The following is a 17,831-nucleotide window of genomic DNA, read 5'->3' as shown; positions in this document are numbered from 1 at the left end:
TTTAATAATTAAATAGTGGAAGAAACCTGGTTCATGCTTTACAAAAAATATACCACAGATTCTATACAAATATTTTTAAACAACCAAATAAAATCATTAGAACTGACCAGAGTTAGTGAACTTTTGAACATTCAAGAACCCAAGTGTTTTATAAATAGATAAAACCTTTAAAAATACACACATGGGGCACCTGGGTGGCTCAGTCAGTTAAGCGTCTGACTTAGGCTCAGGTCATGATCTCTAGGTTTGTGAGTTTGAGCCCGGTGTCGGGCTCTGTGCTGACAGCTCATAGCCTGGAGCCTGCTTCAGATTCTGTGTCTCCTTCTCTCTCTGCCCCTCCCCTGCTAACAATTTGTCTCTCAATAATAAAGAAATGTTAAAAAAAATAAAAAAAAAAATACATATATTTCCCATGACCCTTACATGCATACAAGTATGTTTTTTCTTATTATCATCCTTTTTAAAGAACATGAATATACCACAAAAAAAGAAATCACTAAATTTAATATGGTACTACAGAAAAGAAACTTATAAATCACCTACCATCAAGAGGGAAATATCTGCACTATGTTAATACTTATCTACAATAATTTTATTTCTATATTTATATTTTGATTATAAAATCTTAATCCAAACACAATTGATATATATTACCTTTATGTAAAAATTGTTAATGTATAAATTTATTAGATTAATAAGCCCTTACAAAATGATTCATATATAAAGAAAAAAAATGTTCTACCTTGAAAATTACAGGTATTTTATTATCATAAAAATGTGAAAGGTATGGCTTTAACTTAATTACCCTTGTGTGTGTTAATATTTCCTGACAGATCTTACAGAAATATTATTATTACAACTAAAAGGTAATTTGTTATATGGTGGAAAACTGTATTTAATAGTTTCAAAAGATAAATTAAGCTCTAGTATAGTCACTACTCAATCACCAAACACAACACCTGCATAAACTATCCTATATGTTTTTGTAACATATATGTGAATTTATCACTTATTTAAATATAAGTTCATTTTCTCTATGTACTATACAATTACTATCAGTAAACGTGAGAGAATTATTTTTAAACTATCTTTAAATGCCACATTCTCTATAGGTCATCATTGAGCAAATGTTGAAAGTTGAGCAAATGTTCATTTTGAATCCCTTTTGGTTTTTGTTGCTGCTATTAATGTTGCTTTCCTTTATAAAAATTTGGTGAATACAGCCATTCATATAGTTTAACTGGTTTACTGAATTCAATATGGAGCAACACTTGTCATGGTATACAATTTATTTTATATTTTCATATATCCTCTCCAGGAGGAAAAGTAATAAGAAACTATCTTATAGTTAATAATTTCTTGCACAATTAATTCTACCAGTAATAGCATTTAAAAATTTATCACTTGAAAATAAATGTATAATAAATTTACCTTTTAAAAACATTATTTAAATGCATGATAAATTATTTGAATGCATCTTTCTTACCGTGACAAGAACCTTCAATTTCTTCATATCCTGTACTGCAGATACACCTTCCAAGAGGAACCAGCCAATCTCCATCAGCTCCACAATATAGTTTAGGAGTGTCACGCTCTTCTGCACTCTTCACACAAGAACCCCTTACTTCAACCAAAGAAGAAGAATCAACCCTTGGGATGGTGTCAGGAAACATAGCCAAGTTACGAACAGTGAAGGGGCATTTTTTGTAGAAAACACGGACAGAGACCAAGGCGATGCATGCCCCAATATCTTGAAAAGCCAAATAAAATCCTTTCCTTTCTATAGGACCCACCTCACGAATTTCCGTGTTTAGCTTCAGGATACGATCACCCAAATCCATCTGGGTAAAACTTTCATCAGCAGCAATTGTGTCAATCTTTGTATACTGGCTTGGCTTGAATTTAATTCCATGGGACTCATCTGATTCCACATAATACAGATTAAATGTTTCTTTGCAAGTCCCCAAAACCCATGGGATGCTGTTACAATCCCTTAATGTAAACTTCATTTCCACATAAATTTTCTGAGCTGCGTCGCGGGAGATCCAGTTTGTACGAAGCCAGTTGTTTTGGTTTGGTTCCATTACATTGCATACCTGGTACGTGTGAATGGGCCTATTGTGTTCATCCATTTCAGTGATGGCATCCCACTGCAAGAAGGAAAAAAAAAATTAAGTGATTATAAAACCACAGTGGTTAAGCAGATATGATTACTTCTGATATTTTCAGTTTTAGCAAAGAAACATGAATAAAAAGGATACAAATGAAGCTATTCAAACCAATAATGCAGCAGGATTTTAACCATGAACCTCTGGTTAAGAATGTAGGTTCTGAAGGGTGCCTGGTTGGCTCAGTCAGTTGAGCGTCCAACTTCAGCTCAGGTCATGATCCCATGGCTGGTGAATTCAAGCCCCACTGGTGGCTGGTGAATTCAGAGCCTGGAGCCTGCTTTGGATTCTGTGTCTCCCTCTCTCTCTGCCCCTCCCCCACTCATGCTCTGTTTCAGTCTCAAAAATAAATAAACTTTGTTGATCCTTTTTTAAAAAATTAATAAAAATCTCTAAGTATCTTGAAGTAAATTGGCATCGTCCACATTTACACATATAATATTGATAATTGTACATTATAAAGTTAGGTTGTAATTGTATTTTATTTGTATAGAAACAGTGATAACTTTCAATAGATTAAAAACAAACCATTCTGTTAATTTTATAGCCTTTTTGGAAAAACATGCTAGTTATCATAATTTCTCATTTCTATTAATATATACTGGAAATAATAAACTATTTTCTATCGTGAATAAGTATTTTATTTCTTAATACCAGACTTCAGTGATTTATAATATGATTATTTAACACATTCTGTTTGCAGTTTCTTACTCTAATTGGCAGTAGAGAGTCACTTAATCAAGATTCGTTGAATTTCAATTAGTAGTTTCTAACAGATTGACTACTTTCTTCAGTCTACAGGACAGTTATGACACTTAAATGTCTTCAATATCTACTGTACATTTCCATGAAAAAAGAATTATATTCTCAAGCAAACTTAAAAATAATCTGTATCTGAAATTTCATTTACAAGTTGCTAGCTTTAAATTGAGAGGATACTATCCAGAAAAAACAATAAGTTCCTTTGGAACTGTGGATATAATTTTGCAAAACACCCCTGATAAACATAGGAGTGATCCAATAATCTCATAAAGATACATGCAATTACTCATCTAAATGATTTTCATCCTAGCAATCATGGGTCTTATGTAATTCTTACATTTGAATTTAAGGCAAACAAGCATTATCATAGCTCATATTTAAAAAATATTTATTTATTTTTGGAGTCTGCAAGTGGGGGAGGGTAGAAAGAAGGGGACAGAGGATCTGAAGTGGGCTCTGCGGTGACTGGCTGACAGCAGCAAGCCTGATGTGGTACTTGAACTCATGAACCATGAGATCATGACCTGAGCCAAAGTCAGATACTCAACCGACTGAGACATCCAGGTGCCCCTCTTATAGCTTATTTAATAAGCAAAGTAACCATTTTGAATATAAGCAGTGAAGCAAGATGCAAATAATAAAATTTGTGAAATATCAAAAGCAGTATCTAAAACTCCAAGCATTTCACCCATTGGAGAGCCTCTGAGGGTACTCAACAAATGATTATTCTTATTTTAGATAATTTCTAATAAGAACTGATTTTGTTTCTCAGGAAATACATGTCTATACCACATCCTGAACTTTTCCATATAGAATGACAGGGCTATATTCTCAATGAATTCTGTTTAAATATTACATCTTAAAACCTTCACACTGTATCTCTTCGTATTAATAAAAAGTATTAATCATGGTCATCACAACTACTCCTAAAATATGAAATTTAACTAAAATGTCAAAAATGGCCTCTTGTGACAAAAATAAATTCTGAAATCATTTTATATCTTTATTTAAAATGTGTTGGGTGTGGGGGAAATACTTAGATGGAAAGAAAGGTCAGGAATGAGAAGAATGTAACATACATTCACTGAATTAAAACTGACCTGAAGCAAGGGATAAGGAAATGACAAAATATACATGGATAATGAAAAACGTGGTTCTTCTCAAAGACACTGCATAAAGATTCTTAACAAAATGGTACCTCATTTTCTCGGCTAAATTTGTGATATTTGATGGTCATTAGTGCTTTTTCTTTCTTTTATTAAAAAAAAAGTCAGAATTAGATTTGAGTACCGAAATAATTAGAACAGATCAATTGCTAAATTCTATCTTATCTAAAACATTCAAAGTAATTGAAATTAGATATTTAAATCTGAATCTAAAACTAGAATATAAATTCAATATTGGTATACCTAAAAGATTATGAAGTTTACTAAAAAATATAAACATTAGCAGATATAGAAATGGTATGACAATTTAATCATAATATAGCCTTCAGAAATACTGCATTTACACATAATTATATTTGCATTTATGTAGTTACGTAATCTTTTTGTTATAATTTTCAAGTGTTAAGTAAGACCTCTAAAATTGTGGGGCCCATAGTAAGAATGGTAGCATGAGGGCTCATATAGCATACGTCTAAATATGTTAAAATGATAAATCATTCTTTAAATCATATCAAATTCTAAGTATGTTCTTTTTGCCTACATTGCAAAGATACCTTCATAAAAAGATGGAAGGCCAAGTTCAAATTTAAAATACTTGGCTTTTGAAAAAACTTTTGGGATTACATCAAAATAAAAAGCTTCTGGACAGCAAAGGAAACAACCAACAAAACTAAAAGACAACCTACTGAATAGGAGAAGATATTTACAAATGACACATCCAGTAAAGGGTTAGTATCCAAAATACATAAAAAAAAAGTATACATCTCAACATCAGAAAGCAAACAAACAAACAATCCAGTTAAAAATGGGCAGAAGACATGAACAGACATTTCTCCAAAGAAGACATACACATGGCCAACAGACACGTCCTCAAGATCACTTATCATGAGGGGAATGCAAATCAAAACTACAATAAGCTATAACCTCACACGTGTCAGAATGGCTAAAGTCAAAAACACAAGAAACAAGTGTTGGTGAGGAGGTGGAGAAAAGGGAAACCCTTGTGCACTACTGGTGGGAATGCAAACTGGTGCAGTCGCTGTGGAAAACAGTAAGAAAGTTCCTCAAAAAGTTAAAAATAGGGACGACTGGGTGGCTCAGTCAGTCAAGCATTCGACTCTTAACTTCGGCTCAGGTCATGATCTCACAGTTCATGAGTCGAGTCCCGTGCTGCCAGCATGGAACCTGCTTGGGATTCTCTCTCTCTCTCTCTCTCTCTCTCTCTCTCTCTCTCTCTTTCTGCCCCTCACCTGAGTGTATTCATGCATGCACAAGTGCTCTCCCTCTCTCTCTCTCAAAATAAATAAATAAATTTAAAAAATAATAATAATAAATAAAAATAAAACTACTCTGTGACCCAGTAATTGCACTACTGGGTATTTACCCTAAGAATTTGAAAACACTAATTCGAAGGAATATACGCATCCCTATTCATTATTTTTTTTAAATGTTTATTTTTGAGAGAGAGAGAGACACACACACAGACAGAGCATGAGCGGGGGAGGGGCAGACAGAGAGGGAGACACAGAATCCGAAGAACGTTCCAGGCTCTGAGCTGTCAGCACAGAGCCCAGTGAGGGGGCTCTAACCCACTAGCTGTGAGATCATGACCTGAGCTAAAGTCAGACACTTAACAGAGCCATCCAGATGCCCCCTGCATCCCTATGCATTATTTACAAAAGCCAAACTAAGGAAACAGACCAAATGCCCATCTATAGCTAAATGGATAAAGAAGATATGGTATATACAATGAAATATTCAGCCATAAAAAATAATGAAATCTTGGCATTGGCAACACAGGGATGGATGTATAAGGTATAATGCTAAATGAAATAGGCACGTCAGAGAAAGAAAAATACCATATTCCACTCATATGTGGAATTTAACAAAACAAATGAACAAAAGGGGGGAGGGGAAAAAAGACAAATCAAAAAGCGAACTCTTAACTGATGGTTACCAGAGGGGAGATTGGTAGGGTGATGGATGAAATAGTTGATGGAGATCAAAAGTAAACTTAATCTTGATGAGCACTGAGAAATATACGGAACTATGGAATCATTACTGTACACTTGAAAGTAATATAACATTGTATGTTATCTACACTGGTATCTCTCCATAGAGAGACTGCCCTTAACTTTAACCAATCCCACTTCTAATTCCTTCCCTGACTCTAGCTCTTTCCCACACCATGAAAGTCTTCACATATGCACATATATACAGCATCCCAGCCCTCAAGTCCAAGCTGTGGCCCTCTCCTGTTACAAAAAGCTGCCAATTTTGGCCTTCCAATCAACTCAGGTTGAACATACCAGTGGCACAATATACCCACCGGAGGATGGACCCCAACAAGAAGTCATTAAGTTCTTTAAAAGAACTTAGATCCTGATGAGGGAGCATAAGGCCAGCTGACAGGCTGCAAACATGCCCCTCCCCCCAGATAGGACATGTGTGATATTCCTCAAGCACTCCTGGCTGCCCAAGAACAAAGGAAAGAGGCAAAATAAATGGTTATCTGACTCTCTCTCTCTGTCCCTCTAATAGATGTGGGGGCTTCTCGCTCATTCATTTCCTGATTAATGGCTCTAATGGGAGCCACCTGTGGTTAGTCTACCCCAGGACAGGGACTTTAAGGAATATTACCAAGCAGAACAGCTGCTGAAACTCCCTTTGTTTTGGGAAAATTCCGTCTTCTCTGGTCTGACATGGACTGCACATTTCCCACTTGTTGGTGGAAAGGAATACAAATATGGTGTCTGCTCCTCTGTCTGAACTGAGGAGATGTAAGACTGGGAACCCTCTTTCTCACCTCCTGGTGGCATCTCACCTCTTCTGCCTCCTACTGTTTCTGCATCACCTCGGATGTGGCCTACATTACTGATTCTATACCATCCTCCACCTCCTCATTCATTCCTCCTCCCACCCTCTGTGTCAAGGAGGAAAGAGCACCCACTTGGACCGCCCATTTCAGATTTTCCCACTGGGATTCCAGGTAAGAACTGACCATAGGGAACAGACTGTTTTTTAAATGGATGCAGGTGGAACATTTTGGTGTTTAAGCTAATTTAAGTTTGTTGGTCTAAGATAGACCTATCAGCATTAAACATGAAACTCTTATTATTCTTATCCAGGTTTGCTGAAAAGTCAAATAAGCTTGTGTTGTCTCTTACAATTTGTTAGCAAAAAGGCAACTTAAATGATGGTTAATTCTGTTGCAAAGTTTTCAGGGGTAATTGTTAAGATAGCTTTCAGTCTTTGGTAATCTGAAACTTTAAAGTTTTGCCTGCATGATAATTGGGATTGAACTCGTTGAATTCAATGAATTTTTGAAGAATTCTTCAAGAATTCTTGAAGACATCTTTGGTGCAAAAAGGTGATTTAATTAAAGCACGGGGACAGGACCTGTGGGCAGAAAACAGCTGCCCTGGGACCATGATTATATACTGTGGAGTTGGGGGAGGTAAAGTCCAGGGGAAGTTTCCAATGAGATTTTCATATGCTAAAGAAGACTCCTAGGATACTGGAGGTCTAGCTATTGTCAAGCTAAGGTTTTCCCTCTAGCAAAGCATTAGCATTAAGTAAGAAGGGAGTTCCTGCAGAAAAGTTTTACTCTTCCAGCCTCAAGTATTTGTCAATGGGCTGCAGGTTATAAGAAAATTTACTTCTATCTGCCATTTCTTTCTGCCTTTGTTTCCCACATCACTATGAAGGGTCATGATCTTGGGGCTCCAGGAAAAGGAGTCTATAGGTTTCTGGAGATTAGGCTATTTGATAGGATTGCCTTTTTCTTGTGATTTACTGATTTACTAAGATATTTGTAAATAGATGGAGACTCACGACCTGCAGGACTATGATCTCTATCAGTTAACCATTTGTTTTTCCCCTTCCCTTTGTTCCTGGGCAGCCAGGAATGCCCTAGGAATATCACACATATCCCAACTTGCGGGGGGGGGGGGGGGGGTAGTGTTTGCAGCCTGTCAGTTGGTCTTATGCTCCCTCATCAGATCCTACACTTTCCTTCTGTACCACACTGTAGGGAAGACCCCAGAATTCCTTGCTCAGATGGCTTCAAGTCTTCTTGCAAGAAGAAGAATGAATAGCAATTAATATATAAGATTAATCTACATACATACACTTATTAGCAACTGTAACTGTACCACATATGTTCAACGGGTAGAAGTTTTTGCCCCTATTTAAAACAAACACACAATTTATTCTACAGCTGTGAAATATTTAGATGTACACATACCTGGAAATTGTAGAAATTACAAGATGAAAATATGTATCAAACCTGTTACTAATTCTGTTATTTAGTTGGTCAATTCTGTCAGCTGTTTGCTTTTACATAATAGATAACCCAAAATATTATGACTCCTTAATCTCATGCTGTTTGTAAAAATATTTTCATATACGACTTGAAATACCAATATATAAAACAGTTTACTAATATATAATATAGAAAAGAGCTCAGTACCACAAAAAATAAACCATAAATTCTTCTGCAAAGTAAAGTATTTTGCAAATTGTATCTGTTCTTATGGCCTGGACAAGTAGAACAGAAAGTTTCTTTTTCATGTTAGTTTTAAAAGCCCTTTCTTTGGATCAAGGAGTAGATAGATAACTTACAAAATGATGAGTGGAAAAGTTTTTTAACTTGGGAGTATTCATTCTGCTCAGTGAATTTTGGTTAAGCAAGAATCAGTTGTAAACCAAAGGGTTCTCTCTTTTAAAATCTTCAAGGGCTGGGGTGCCTGGGTGGCTCAGTCGGTTAAGCGTCCGACTTCAGCTCAGGTCACCATCTCGCGGTCCGCGAGTTCAAGCCCCGCGTCAGGCTCTGGGCTGATGGCTCAGAGCCTGGAGCCTGCTTCCTATTCTGTGTCTCCCTCTCTCTCTGCCCCTCCCCCGTTCATGCTGTGTCTCTCTCTGTCTCAAAAATAAATAAACGTTAAAAAAAAAAATAAAATCATCGAGGGTATCTTGGATTCACTAATTCCTAAGGGAAACTATTTGTATATTGAATTTATATTTATCAAAGCTTTTTTACAATTTTATTTTTTACAAATGTTTACATTCGTTTCACATCAATCCAGTAAAGCAAAACAAATATTTTCATTTTCATATTACAGATAAGGAACCCAATACCTAGGAATTAGTCCTTGCCCAGTGCCGCATGGACCAAGGACTGAAACTGAAAGGGCGGGCCTAAGCCAGCCGACTCCATCTTGTTCTGTGTCCTTCACCTTGACCATGCATCCTCTCCTTGAGTAACCTCCCACTCACCTGCCTAACAGGACTCGGACCCTTCCCCAGCCAATCGGCTGAGGCCACAGCCATTACTTCACCAACTGTCCCTAGGCCCCAATAAAACCTTTGTCCTTTTAAAACTCGCTCTCTCTCCCTGGTATCTCACCGCTGCGTCCGTGCAGGTAGGGGATTGAGCTCGAGCTAGCTCGAATAAAGGCTCTTTTGCTTTTACACGGCCTCGGCTCCCTGGCGGTCTTTGGGGATCACGAATTCTGGGCATAACAGAAACCAAGCTTTCTAATTTTATTTTCCGTATTTTTGTTTTGATGGCATACTTACTGGCCTGGGAGAGACTACCCCTCCCAGGGCTAGCCAATTCTTAGAGACAGCAAAGGGGCCTGGGCCTTTGCATTTGAAATTATGTTCATTTGCATATGAAAGCAACCAAACTAGAGTTTATAGCCCCAGCTACTTTCTTATTTAACTCTGGTACCAAACTAATATTTCCCCTGCCCTAAATTATCCCAGAGCTTTATAGATGCCAGGCAACTAGAGAGCACTTCTATAGTCTAAAGCCCACAGAATTATACTAACCAGCTAATCCTAAACTGTTTACCCTGCCCTACCTTGCCTTTCCCACAGAAAACCCAATAAAGGCTCTGGCTCAGGCTTTTCCCTCACCCCATCTTCTGCCACTTGACCAAAACTTGTCACTTCCCCTGTGGCCCTGTGTGGCATGTGGTTACTCCTTTACTGAGTCCGATGAATATAATAAACTTTGTTTTTCCAAGTCTAGTTCTTGTTTCCCCCAGTGGCCACATGGACTTCACCATACCATATCCAACATTAACATCCTTAGAACAAATAGTCATGGATCCTGAGACATACTTCCTGACAACCCTTCAGAGGACAACTGATTCTTAACCAAAAGCTTTCACTGAGCAAGATGAAACTTCAAGTTGCAAAGCTTTTACTATTCATTACATATAATTCATATATCCACTCCTTGATCTAAAAAAAAAAAAAGACTCATAAAACGACCATATGACAAGCTCTCTCTTTTCTATTAATCCAGGCAGTAGGAGCAAATACAATTTGCAAGATACTCTACTCTGCAGGAGCATGTATCAAGGTAATTAAGCAAGGATACCATTAGACCAAGGTGGCTCTAATGCTTTTGCAGACTACTTAATCAAACTGAAACCAAAACTATAGTAAATTCCTATAAATGCTCCAAAGTTAGAAAATCAAAACCTATGAACAACAAATCATAAGGAGTCAAACAAGGCTTTCCCAAATAAGGCACCCACTTAAGCTACAGGCAATAAAATAATTTCCTAGCTTTCCTTTGACTTCTGCTCTGCTCTATAACAGCCTTTTCCCTAGCTCCTATTAGCAGAATGACCCTTAATCACTTTTGGTTTGACACTGCTTGATTTCAAATTAATGCTTATTCAAATACACATTTAGAAATGTTAATATGCCTCAGTTTATCTTTTAATACATAACTTGAGTTTTGATCTACTATAAATAATATTATCAGTGAATTGTGTTTTTTTAGTGTTTATTTTTGAGAGAGAGAGAGAGAGCGAGCAGGGGAGGGGCAGAGAGATGTAGGGAGACAGAGGATGTGAAGCAGGCTCTGCCCTGACAGCAGAGAGCCTGATGTGAGCCTCGAACTCTGGAACTGTGAGATCATGACCTGAAGCCACTGATAATTCAACTGAGTCACCCAGGTGGCCTACCAGTGAATTTTTTTATACCGTAGTATTTTAAGTCTTACATGAAAATATAGAAAACTAAACAACATAAGATGGAGGAGTTAAAATATTTTCAGTTAAGTTCCTATTATGTAAAAGCATATAGTTGACAGAATTAATCAACTTAATTTCAACTGCAGAACTAATGATAGGTTTGATTATTTCATAGTGCAATTTCTACAGGTATAAAGATTATGTACATCTAAATATTTTACACTAGAGAATGTTATGCATGTGCTTGTTTTAAATAGGAGCAGGAACTTTTACACACTGGAAAAACTTAGTAGAGGGTTACATTTACCAAAAGTTTGTGCATACAGCTTAGTGCTTTACAGCACCTAAGAATATTTCTTCACTGATAGATCTCTTGGGCAGCCTCATTTAAAGTGAATGTTTCTTAGTAGTGACAGGAAGTACAAACAGCTATGAACAGTACTTAATCCTTTTATGCCTGAGGTTCTCTAAAAACCCATCCCCACCCACACACAGAGAATTTTTGTTTCCATAGCAAGCTAAATAAACTAGGCCAAAAAGCTGGATTCCTTTTGGGCATAGAAAATTAGAACAAGAAAATTAATTCTTAAAGCAACTAGCAGTCATTGTGGAATCAGATTTCTTTCTTTTTTCAGAGAACAAAATAAAGCAATCAAATAGCCTTTCTAGGCAAGAATATTCAGACAATTTGCTGGCAAATTGACCCAAACATCTAAACTGCTAATGTAAATCTTTCAAATTTATACCTTCTTCTCTCTGAAAAATCTTTGGAATTCATCAGGAATATAAACATTTATTTCAAAAATAACTGTTAAATTTTTAAAATAAAAGCAGATAGTCTGTTACTCAGCATAGAAAGGGCTGTAACCTAATTGTAATTTCAAATAGCAGTATTAAGTCCTGATTACTTACTCAAAAACCACAGTTCAAGAAAACTTGTAGCAAAAGAAGAGAATTACCCTCATACTACCATGCTCACTACTGTATCTCCAGACAGAAAAGGGAGGGGGAAAATCATATCCTAGATACCTTAGGACACTAACCAGCTTCAGGGCTGGTCTGCTTTTTGGCAAAAAGAAAAACAAATTAGTAAGAAACAAAGTTAAATATGCTGATAGTTGTGACTAGGGAAAGTAGCACTCTAATAACATTGAAGAATGAGATAGCTATAAAAAAATAAATTTGGGGGGCACCTGGGTGGCTCAGTCGGTTAAGCGTCCGACTTCAGCTCGGGTCCTGATCTCACGGTTCGTGGATTTGAGCCTCGCATTGGGCTCTGTGCTGACAGCTCAGAGCCTGGAGCCTGCTTCAGATTCTGTGTCTCCCTCTCTCTCTGCCCCTCCCCGTCTCGCTGTCTCTCTCTCTCTCTCTCTCTCTCTCTCTCTCTCTCTCTCTCAGAACAAAATATTAAAAAATAATAATAATTTGGGGGGACACTTGTGTGGCTCAGTCAATTTAGCATCCGACTCTTGATTTCTGCACAGGTCCTGATCTCACGCATCTCTCCTGAGATTGAATCCTGCACTGGGCTCCAGGCTAACAGCCTCTCTGCCACTCCCCCACTGGTGGTTATGTTTTTCCCTCCCTCTCTCTCTCTCTCTCTGTCAAAATAAATAAGTAAACATTAAAAAATAATAATAATTTGGGTTTCACCTTTACCTGTGCTTCCTCAATGAATAAGTACTTTTTTGTATATATGTGAAATTGTTCTTCTCTTTCTTTTTCTCTCTGCCTTTTAAAAAATCATTTACTATAATAATACTACTAAACACTCTAGTATCAAATTGATAAGTCTTAAACTTATATCTGCCCCCATTTGTAACACATCCCAGCCATAAGCTAAAAGGGAGATAAATATGTGGTGAAAAATATTTTTTCTTGATTTATTTCTTTAAAATGCAGTTTTGATAAATATATAGACAGAATATATACAAAGAAGTTAGAATATAACAGAAGATTATTTCAAAGATATACAATCCAAAAGAGCAAATGCCTTTTTAGATTAGCTACCATTACATTGCCATTTGATTAATTCATAAATAAATGAGATAGCCTATTACTCAGATTTTTTCTAAAAGTAAAAAATAATCTAAAGATAGGACAAAGTAAAACAAAGAAACAACAATAAAACCATGATAAATCTAATATTCTCAGTTTCCATGTATAACTTCTTACCAAGTGTTTTGTAGTATGTGGCTATAACTAATTATTCCTCAAAATTGAACCAAATTTAAATGGTAAAGGGAAACAAGGGGAGAAAACCTTCAACATCATTCTAAGATTGATAAAAATAGAAGAGCTGAGAATGAAGACAAGCCTTCATTTGGTGAATCTCTGATTTGTTCCAAACATTCTACCTCTTACCATGCATAATCCAAATAAACTAAAGTTGAACGTACATAGGCATCTCATTATGTAACGTTGTAATGGCTTAATTTTTAAGTCATAAGTATCTAATATTCTCAATCAACGAAAAGCTTGTTAAAGGGGCCTTCTTATTCTAATGTGATATTTTCCTCAGAACCACTTAAATATTCACTTTGAGTCAATATACTGACATAAACTTAGAAAATTAGTGCCCTGAATTCTGCTGCTAGGCATGTAGTTAATAACATAAATCTGTTTTTGCAGCAGAAAAGTGAAGGCTCTGCATTTAAATGATAACTACTTTCAGAGAATAAAACAAGAAGCAAAATGTATCATGTGCAGATACATTTCTATTTCACTTTGGGCAAACATAAAACTTTTTTATTAGCACTACAAAGATATTTAATAAAAAAAAAGTACGAACTCAATGGCATGTCTGGAAGACAACTGCTGAGACTAAGTAAGTTTTATAAATAAATTTATTATTTTTGGTGCATTTGTCCTATTAACAGGATCAAAATATTATAGGAAAAAGGATAATTTCCATTAAGAAGGAATAATTCTTCCCATAAAACATTGTCATATGAAGATTAAAACTTCTTAGAGTCTATCTTCTGAATGTCTGAAAGTCTTAATTGTTATAAAAAGTTGAGATTTTCCCTTAAAAATGAATAACATAGTGTAAATATCATCTTTGAATAGGATTTCTACAAAAAAGATGTAAGTATTCATCTTAATTATTCTCTTATGTTCAACAATACATGAATACCTTGCAAATATAGAATACTTTAAATAAAATACCTTGCAAAATATAGAAAACTTAAAAATAATCTCACAAACTATATTTACAAACTATATTTAATTTCATTTCATTTCTGTATGGTAGAATAAATCATATCATCCTGGTTTTATGGACGAGGGGATTGACTTCTTAAATTTAGAGAGAAAACAGAAAAGTCAACACCACAAGTATCTGAAAAATCCTATTGGCCCATATGAAGTCTCTGAACTAAATTTAAGTAGCTTGTATTCTCTGTGAGGGAAGGCTCTTTGTTTTGTCCATCACTGCATCCCTAGTACGAGGGGATACAACACCAGGATCCGAGTGGGTTCTCTATATTTGCTGAATGTACAAATGAATAATAGAAGGCTTGAATTCTAAACCAATCCTGAATGCTTCTGCTAATGCTTCTGAGACTTACTACTTCTTAAATCAGTATTCTAAATATCACACATTATTGAGAGATATATACACTTTGAGCAATCTCCTAAACTAATCTTATTTTAGAACTTTCATAATGACTTAGCTGAACATAAAAATATCAGATGACTTAATTGCAAACATCAGATGACTCAGCCAGCATTATGCTAGTGCACAAGACTTTAAGTTAGGATGAAGACTCAGGTTTAGAACTGGGAGATGCTCTGTCTGTATGTGTGTGTGTTTCAAGACAGAGGGAGGAGGAGAGGAAAATGTTATCAAGAAAATGTGTCTATACCAGAAGAGAGAGTGAAATGACCAGGTGAAATAGTGCCGAGGCTGCTTAGAAGCTATCCTTTAATAGAAAAGGACTTTGAGATAAAAAGGACTACTTACTGATCCAGTCAAATTACCTTTGCTCTAATTACTGATAAAGTCTATAGCCCCGATTCTGATTAACTTTCTACTTTAGGTAAAAGGTATAATATTTAAGTATATTAAAATTAGGAATTGGTAATTCTTGCAAACATGAAGTATGAAATAAATGAATATTCAAACTCTACGTGTTAATACAAAGTGGCAGAAGAAACCTCCCGGATATTCTGTACACGTTAAAGAAGAAAATGATTAACAAAGGAGAAAGTGTTTGGGCACATCAAATGCTGCTGAAGGTCCAGTAAAATAAAGACAGCCCAATATCTACTGGATTTGTTAATGGAGAAGTTCTGGCAGCTATGACAAGAAAAGGCCTGGTGCAGTGCCAGTGTGGGCAGAAGCATAATCTTCAAGCAGAAATCTGGAGACAAGTGCTTTCTTATTATAGACATGTAATGTGTAAAATAAATTTGTAGAGATTATTCCAAAGTAAGAAGATGATTCTGTACATATCTTCTTAGTTTATGTTCTGGTCCATATGTTGTTTGACACTTCACAAAAATATCTATTTTGACTTGTTTTTTCAAAATACATAGACCTTCACAATTCAATTAAAACTATCTCTAGAGGCACCTGGGTGGCTCAGTTGATTAAGTATCTGACTTCAGCTCAGGTCATGATCTCACAGTTCCTGGGTTCAAGCCCTGCATCAGGCTCTCTGCTATCAGTGCAGAACCCGTTTTAGCTCCTCTGTCTCCTTCTCTTTCTGCCTCTCCCCCATGTACGTTCTCTTTCTTTCTCTCTCCCCCCCCCCCCCCCCCAAAAAAAAAAAAAAAACACAAAAACAAGCTACAACTCTACCCAGGACTACATTTCAATGGGAATTGTTCCTGGTAGGTCAAAACTTGATATCAAAATCTTACAGGTAAAACTAATGATCGTCAGCAAGTTCAAAGGCTTCAAACTGAGATTTTTCTGCATTAACTGACATGTGCCATATGTGTATTTCTGACTTGAATAAAACTACAATAGATTATACTTACTTATTTTGCATATTTGTATTCAATGACTCTTGAACACAGAATATAAGTGCATATATAATGGGAAAAGTATAAAAGCACAGGCACTATTTTTTGAATAACTCTGTGGGACTGATTTCTATTTATTAAAAATTATTTTAAAACAACAAATTATTAGTAATTAGAAGGGAAGTTTTACACTATTGAGCCAAGTTGAGAATTTTCCCCTATACCCTCTTTTTAATCTCACAAATTATTAATGAACTACAGTATAGTTTAGATGTATCATATTCTTTGTGTTAAACTATTTAAAAGAACTGCATGGCTTTATATAGGATCTGACACAATCATTACTGTGCAATAAGCCAGGGAGTATAATAAACTTGCCCTTTATGTTAAACAACCTTTTAAAAAGTTCCATTAATCTTTTCTTAGGAAAAAAACAAAACAAAACAAAACAATATTTGAAGCTAACCAAATAACAATGCTTAACAACCATTCACCTTCCAAACTTCAAGGAAAAAACTATCCCTGAATATTACATATATTCTACAGAATAATAAACTAAAATTGCTGTTAGCATAGTAATAAAACTTATGATGCATAACAGAATTTTAAGGTCATGTTGGGAACATAAATCTTTCAGCTCTGAAATATATTATATGGACCCAATGAACTTAGGTACTTCTGTACTGAGGTGCTTTTTAAAAGACAAAAATGATTGGATGTTAATTATCACATATACTTCTGATTAATCTGATATTTTTAAGAAACAGAAGAACATGAGTGTATTGTCAGTAAATATTTATGAATTATTTTACATGGATATTCTCTGAAAATACATGAAAATATTATGTGCCTCTTTGTGTTTGCTTATATTACATTTTTTCTATGAAAGTTTATAATTCATAACCCAATAAGCAAAATATTGCATTTCCTAAGTAGCTAAAAATCAAAAGGTCATAGAATTAAGCAAAGTACTACATATACTTAAATAGATATGGTTCCCATAGTTAAGAAGTACATTCAAAATTAGTATCATCACTAACATTTACTTAAAAGGATTTAACATACACTAAAAATAGTCAATATTTAGAGTAATAATTTAAACTAAACTCAATGGTTTACAAACTACTAGAAAACAATCAACAAACATATACATCTGAGAAAGTAGAAATATAGTAAAGTAGGAGATAGAATAATTCCAGAAAAGAGTGTCATAAGGAGAATGAAAAGAAAAAATTGTAAACCAGCATACACATAGAAGGTATATAATAGCTCATGACAGAAGACAAAATATACATGTCCGTTACCAAACAATAATTGTTAAATATCTACTTTTAAAAAATATCTACTTTTAAAGACTCCTGGATTTTACAATAAACAAAATCCAACTGCAACTCAAATATTGGCTGTGGATCCATGGTCCCTATTTCAAATTTTCTTAAAGCACATTAGATTAATTTCTTTTACTAATTAGATTGGTTAGCCCTACACTGTTACCTCTGTTTCAAAACTTAAATATAAAAATCCATAAAAATGCTTGGCAAAATAAAGAATTTTCCAGTAACTAAAACACACACCCCCACCCACCAGAAAGAGTAACTAATTGTTCACACAACTGCATGTTAATGAGAGTAACAACTAATCAACATAACACCAAAAAGTTAAGAGTAAAAGGACTTCCTAGAAAAAATATTGGCATAATGGCCAATCATGAAAAACTTGGCAATATATTGAAGAATTCTGAGAATGTATTTAAGCCACGGGTCTAGTAA

At 35.3% G+C, this 17,831-nt stretch overlaps 1 protein-coding gene across 1 annotated transcript in view; it reads right to left on the bottom strand.

Annotated features, from left to right (window-relative positions):
• EPHA6 (EPH receptor A6) overlaps window positions 1-17,831 on the bottom strand; it is an 867,771-nt gene that overhangs the window by 688,640 nt on the left and 161,300 nt on the right. Inside the window, exon 3 of the mRNA XM_049628043.1 lies at window positions 1,487-2,150. Coding sequence (XP_049484000.1) covers window positions 1,487-2,150 — 664 coding nt within the window. The remainder of the gene's footprint in view (window positions 1-1,486; window positions 2,151-17,831) is intronic.

Source organism: Panthera uncia, chromosome C2 (genome assembly GCF_023721935.1).
Source record: "Panthera uncia isolate 11264 chromosome C2, Puncia_PCG_1.0, whole genome shotgun sequence".
Taxonomy (NCBI): Eukaryota; Metazoa; Chordata; class Mammalia; order Carnivora; family Felidae; genus Panthera; species Panthera uncia.
The sequence above is the reverse complement of the archived record's forward strand: the minus strand, read 5'-3'. Positions and strand labels throughout refer to the sequence as shown.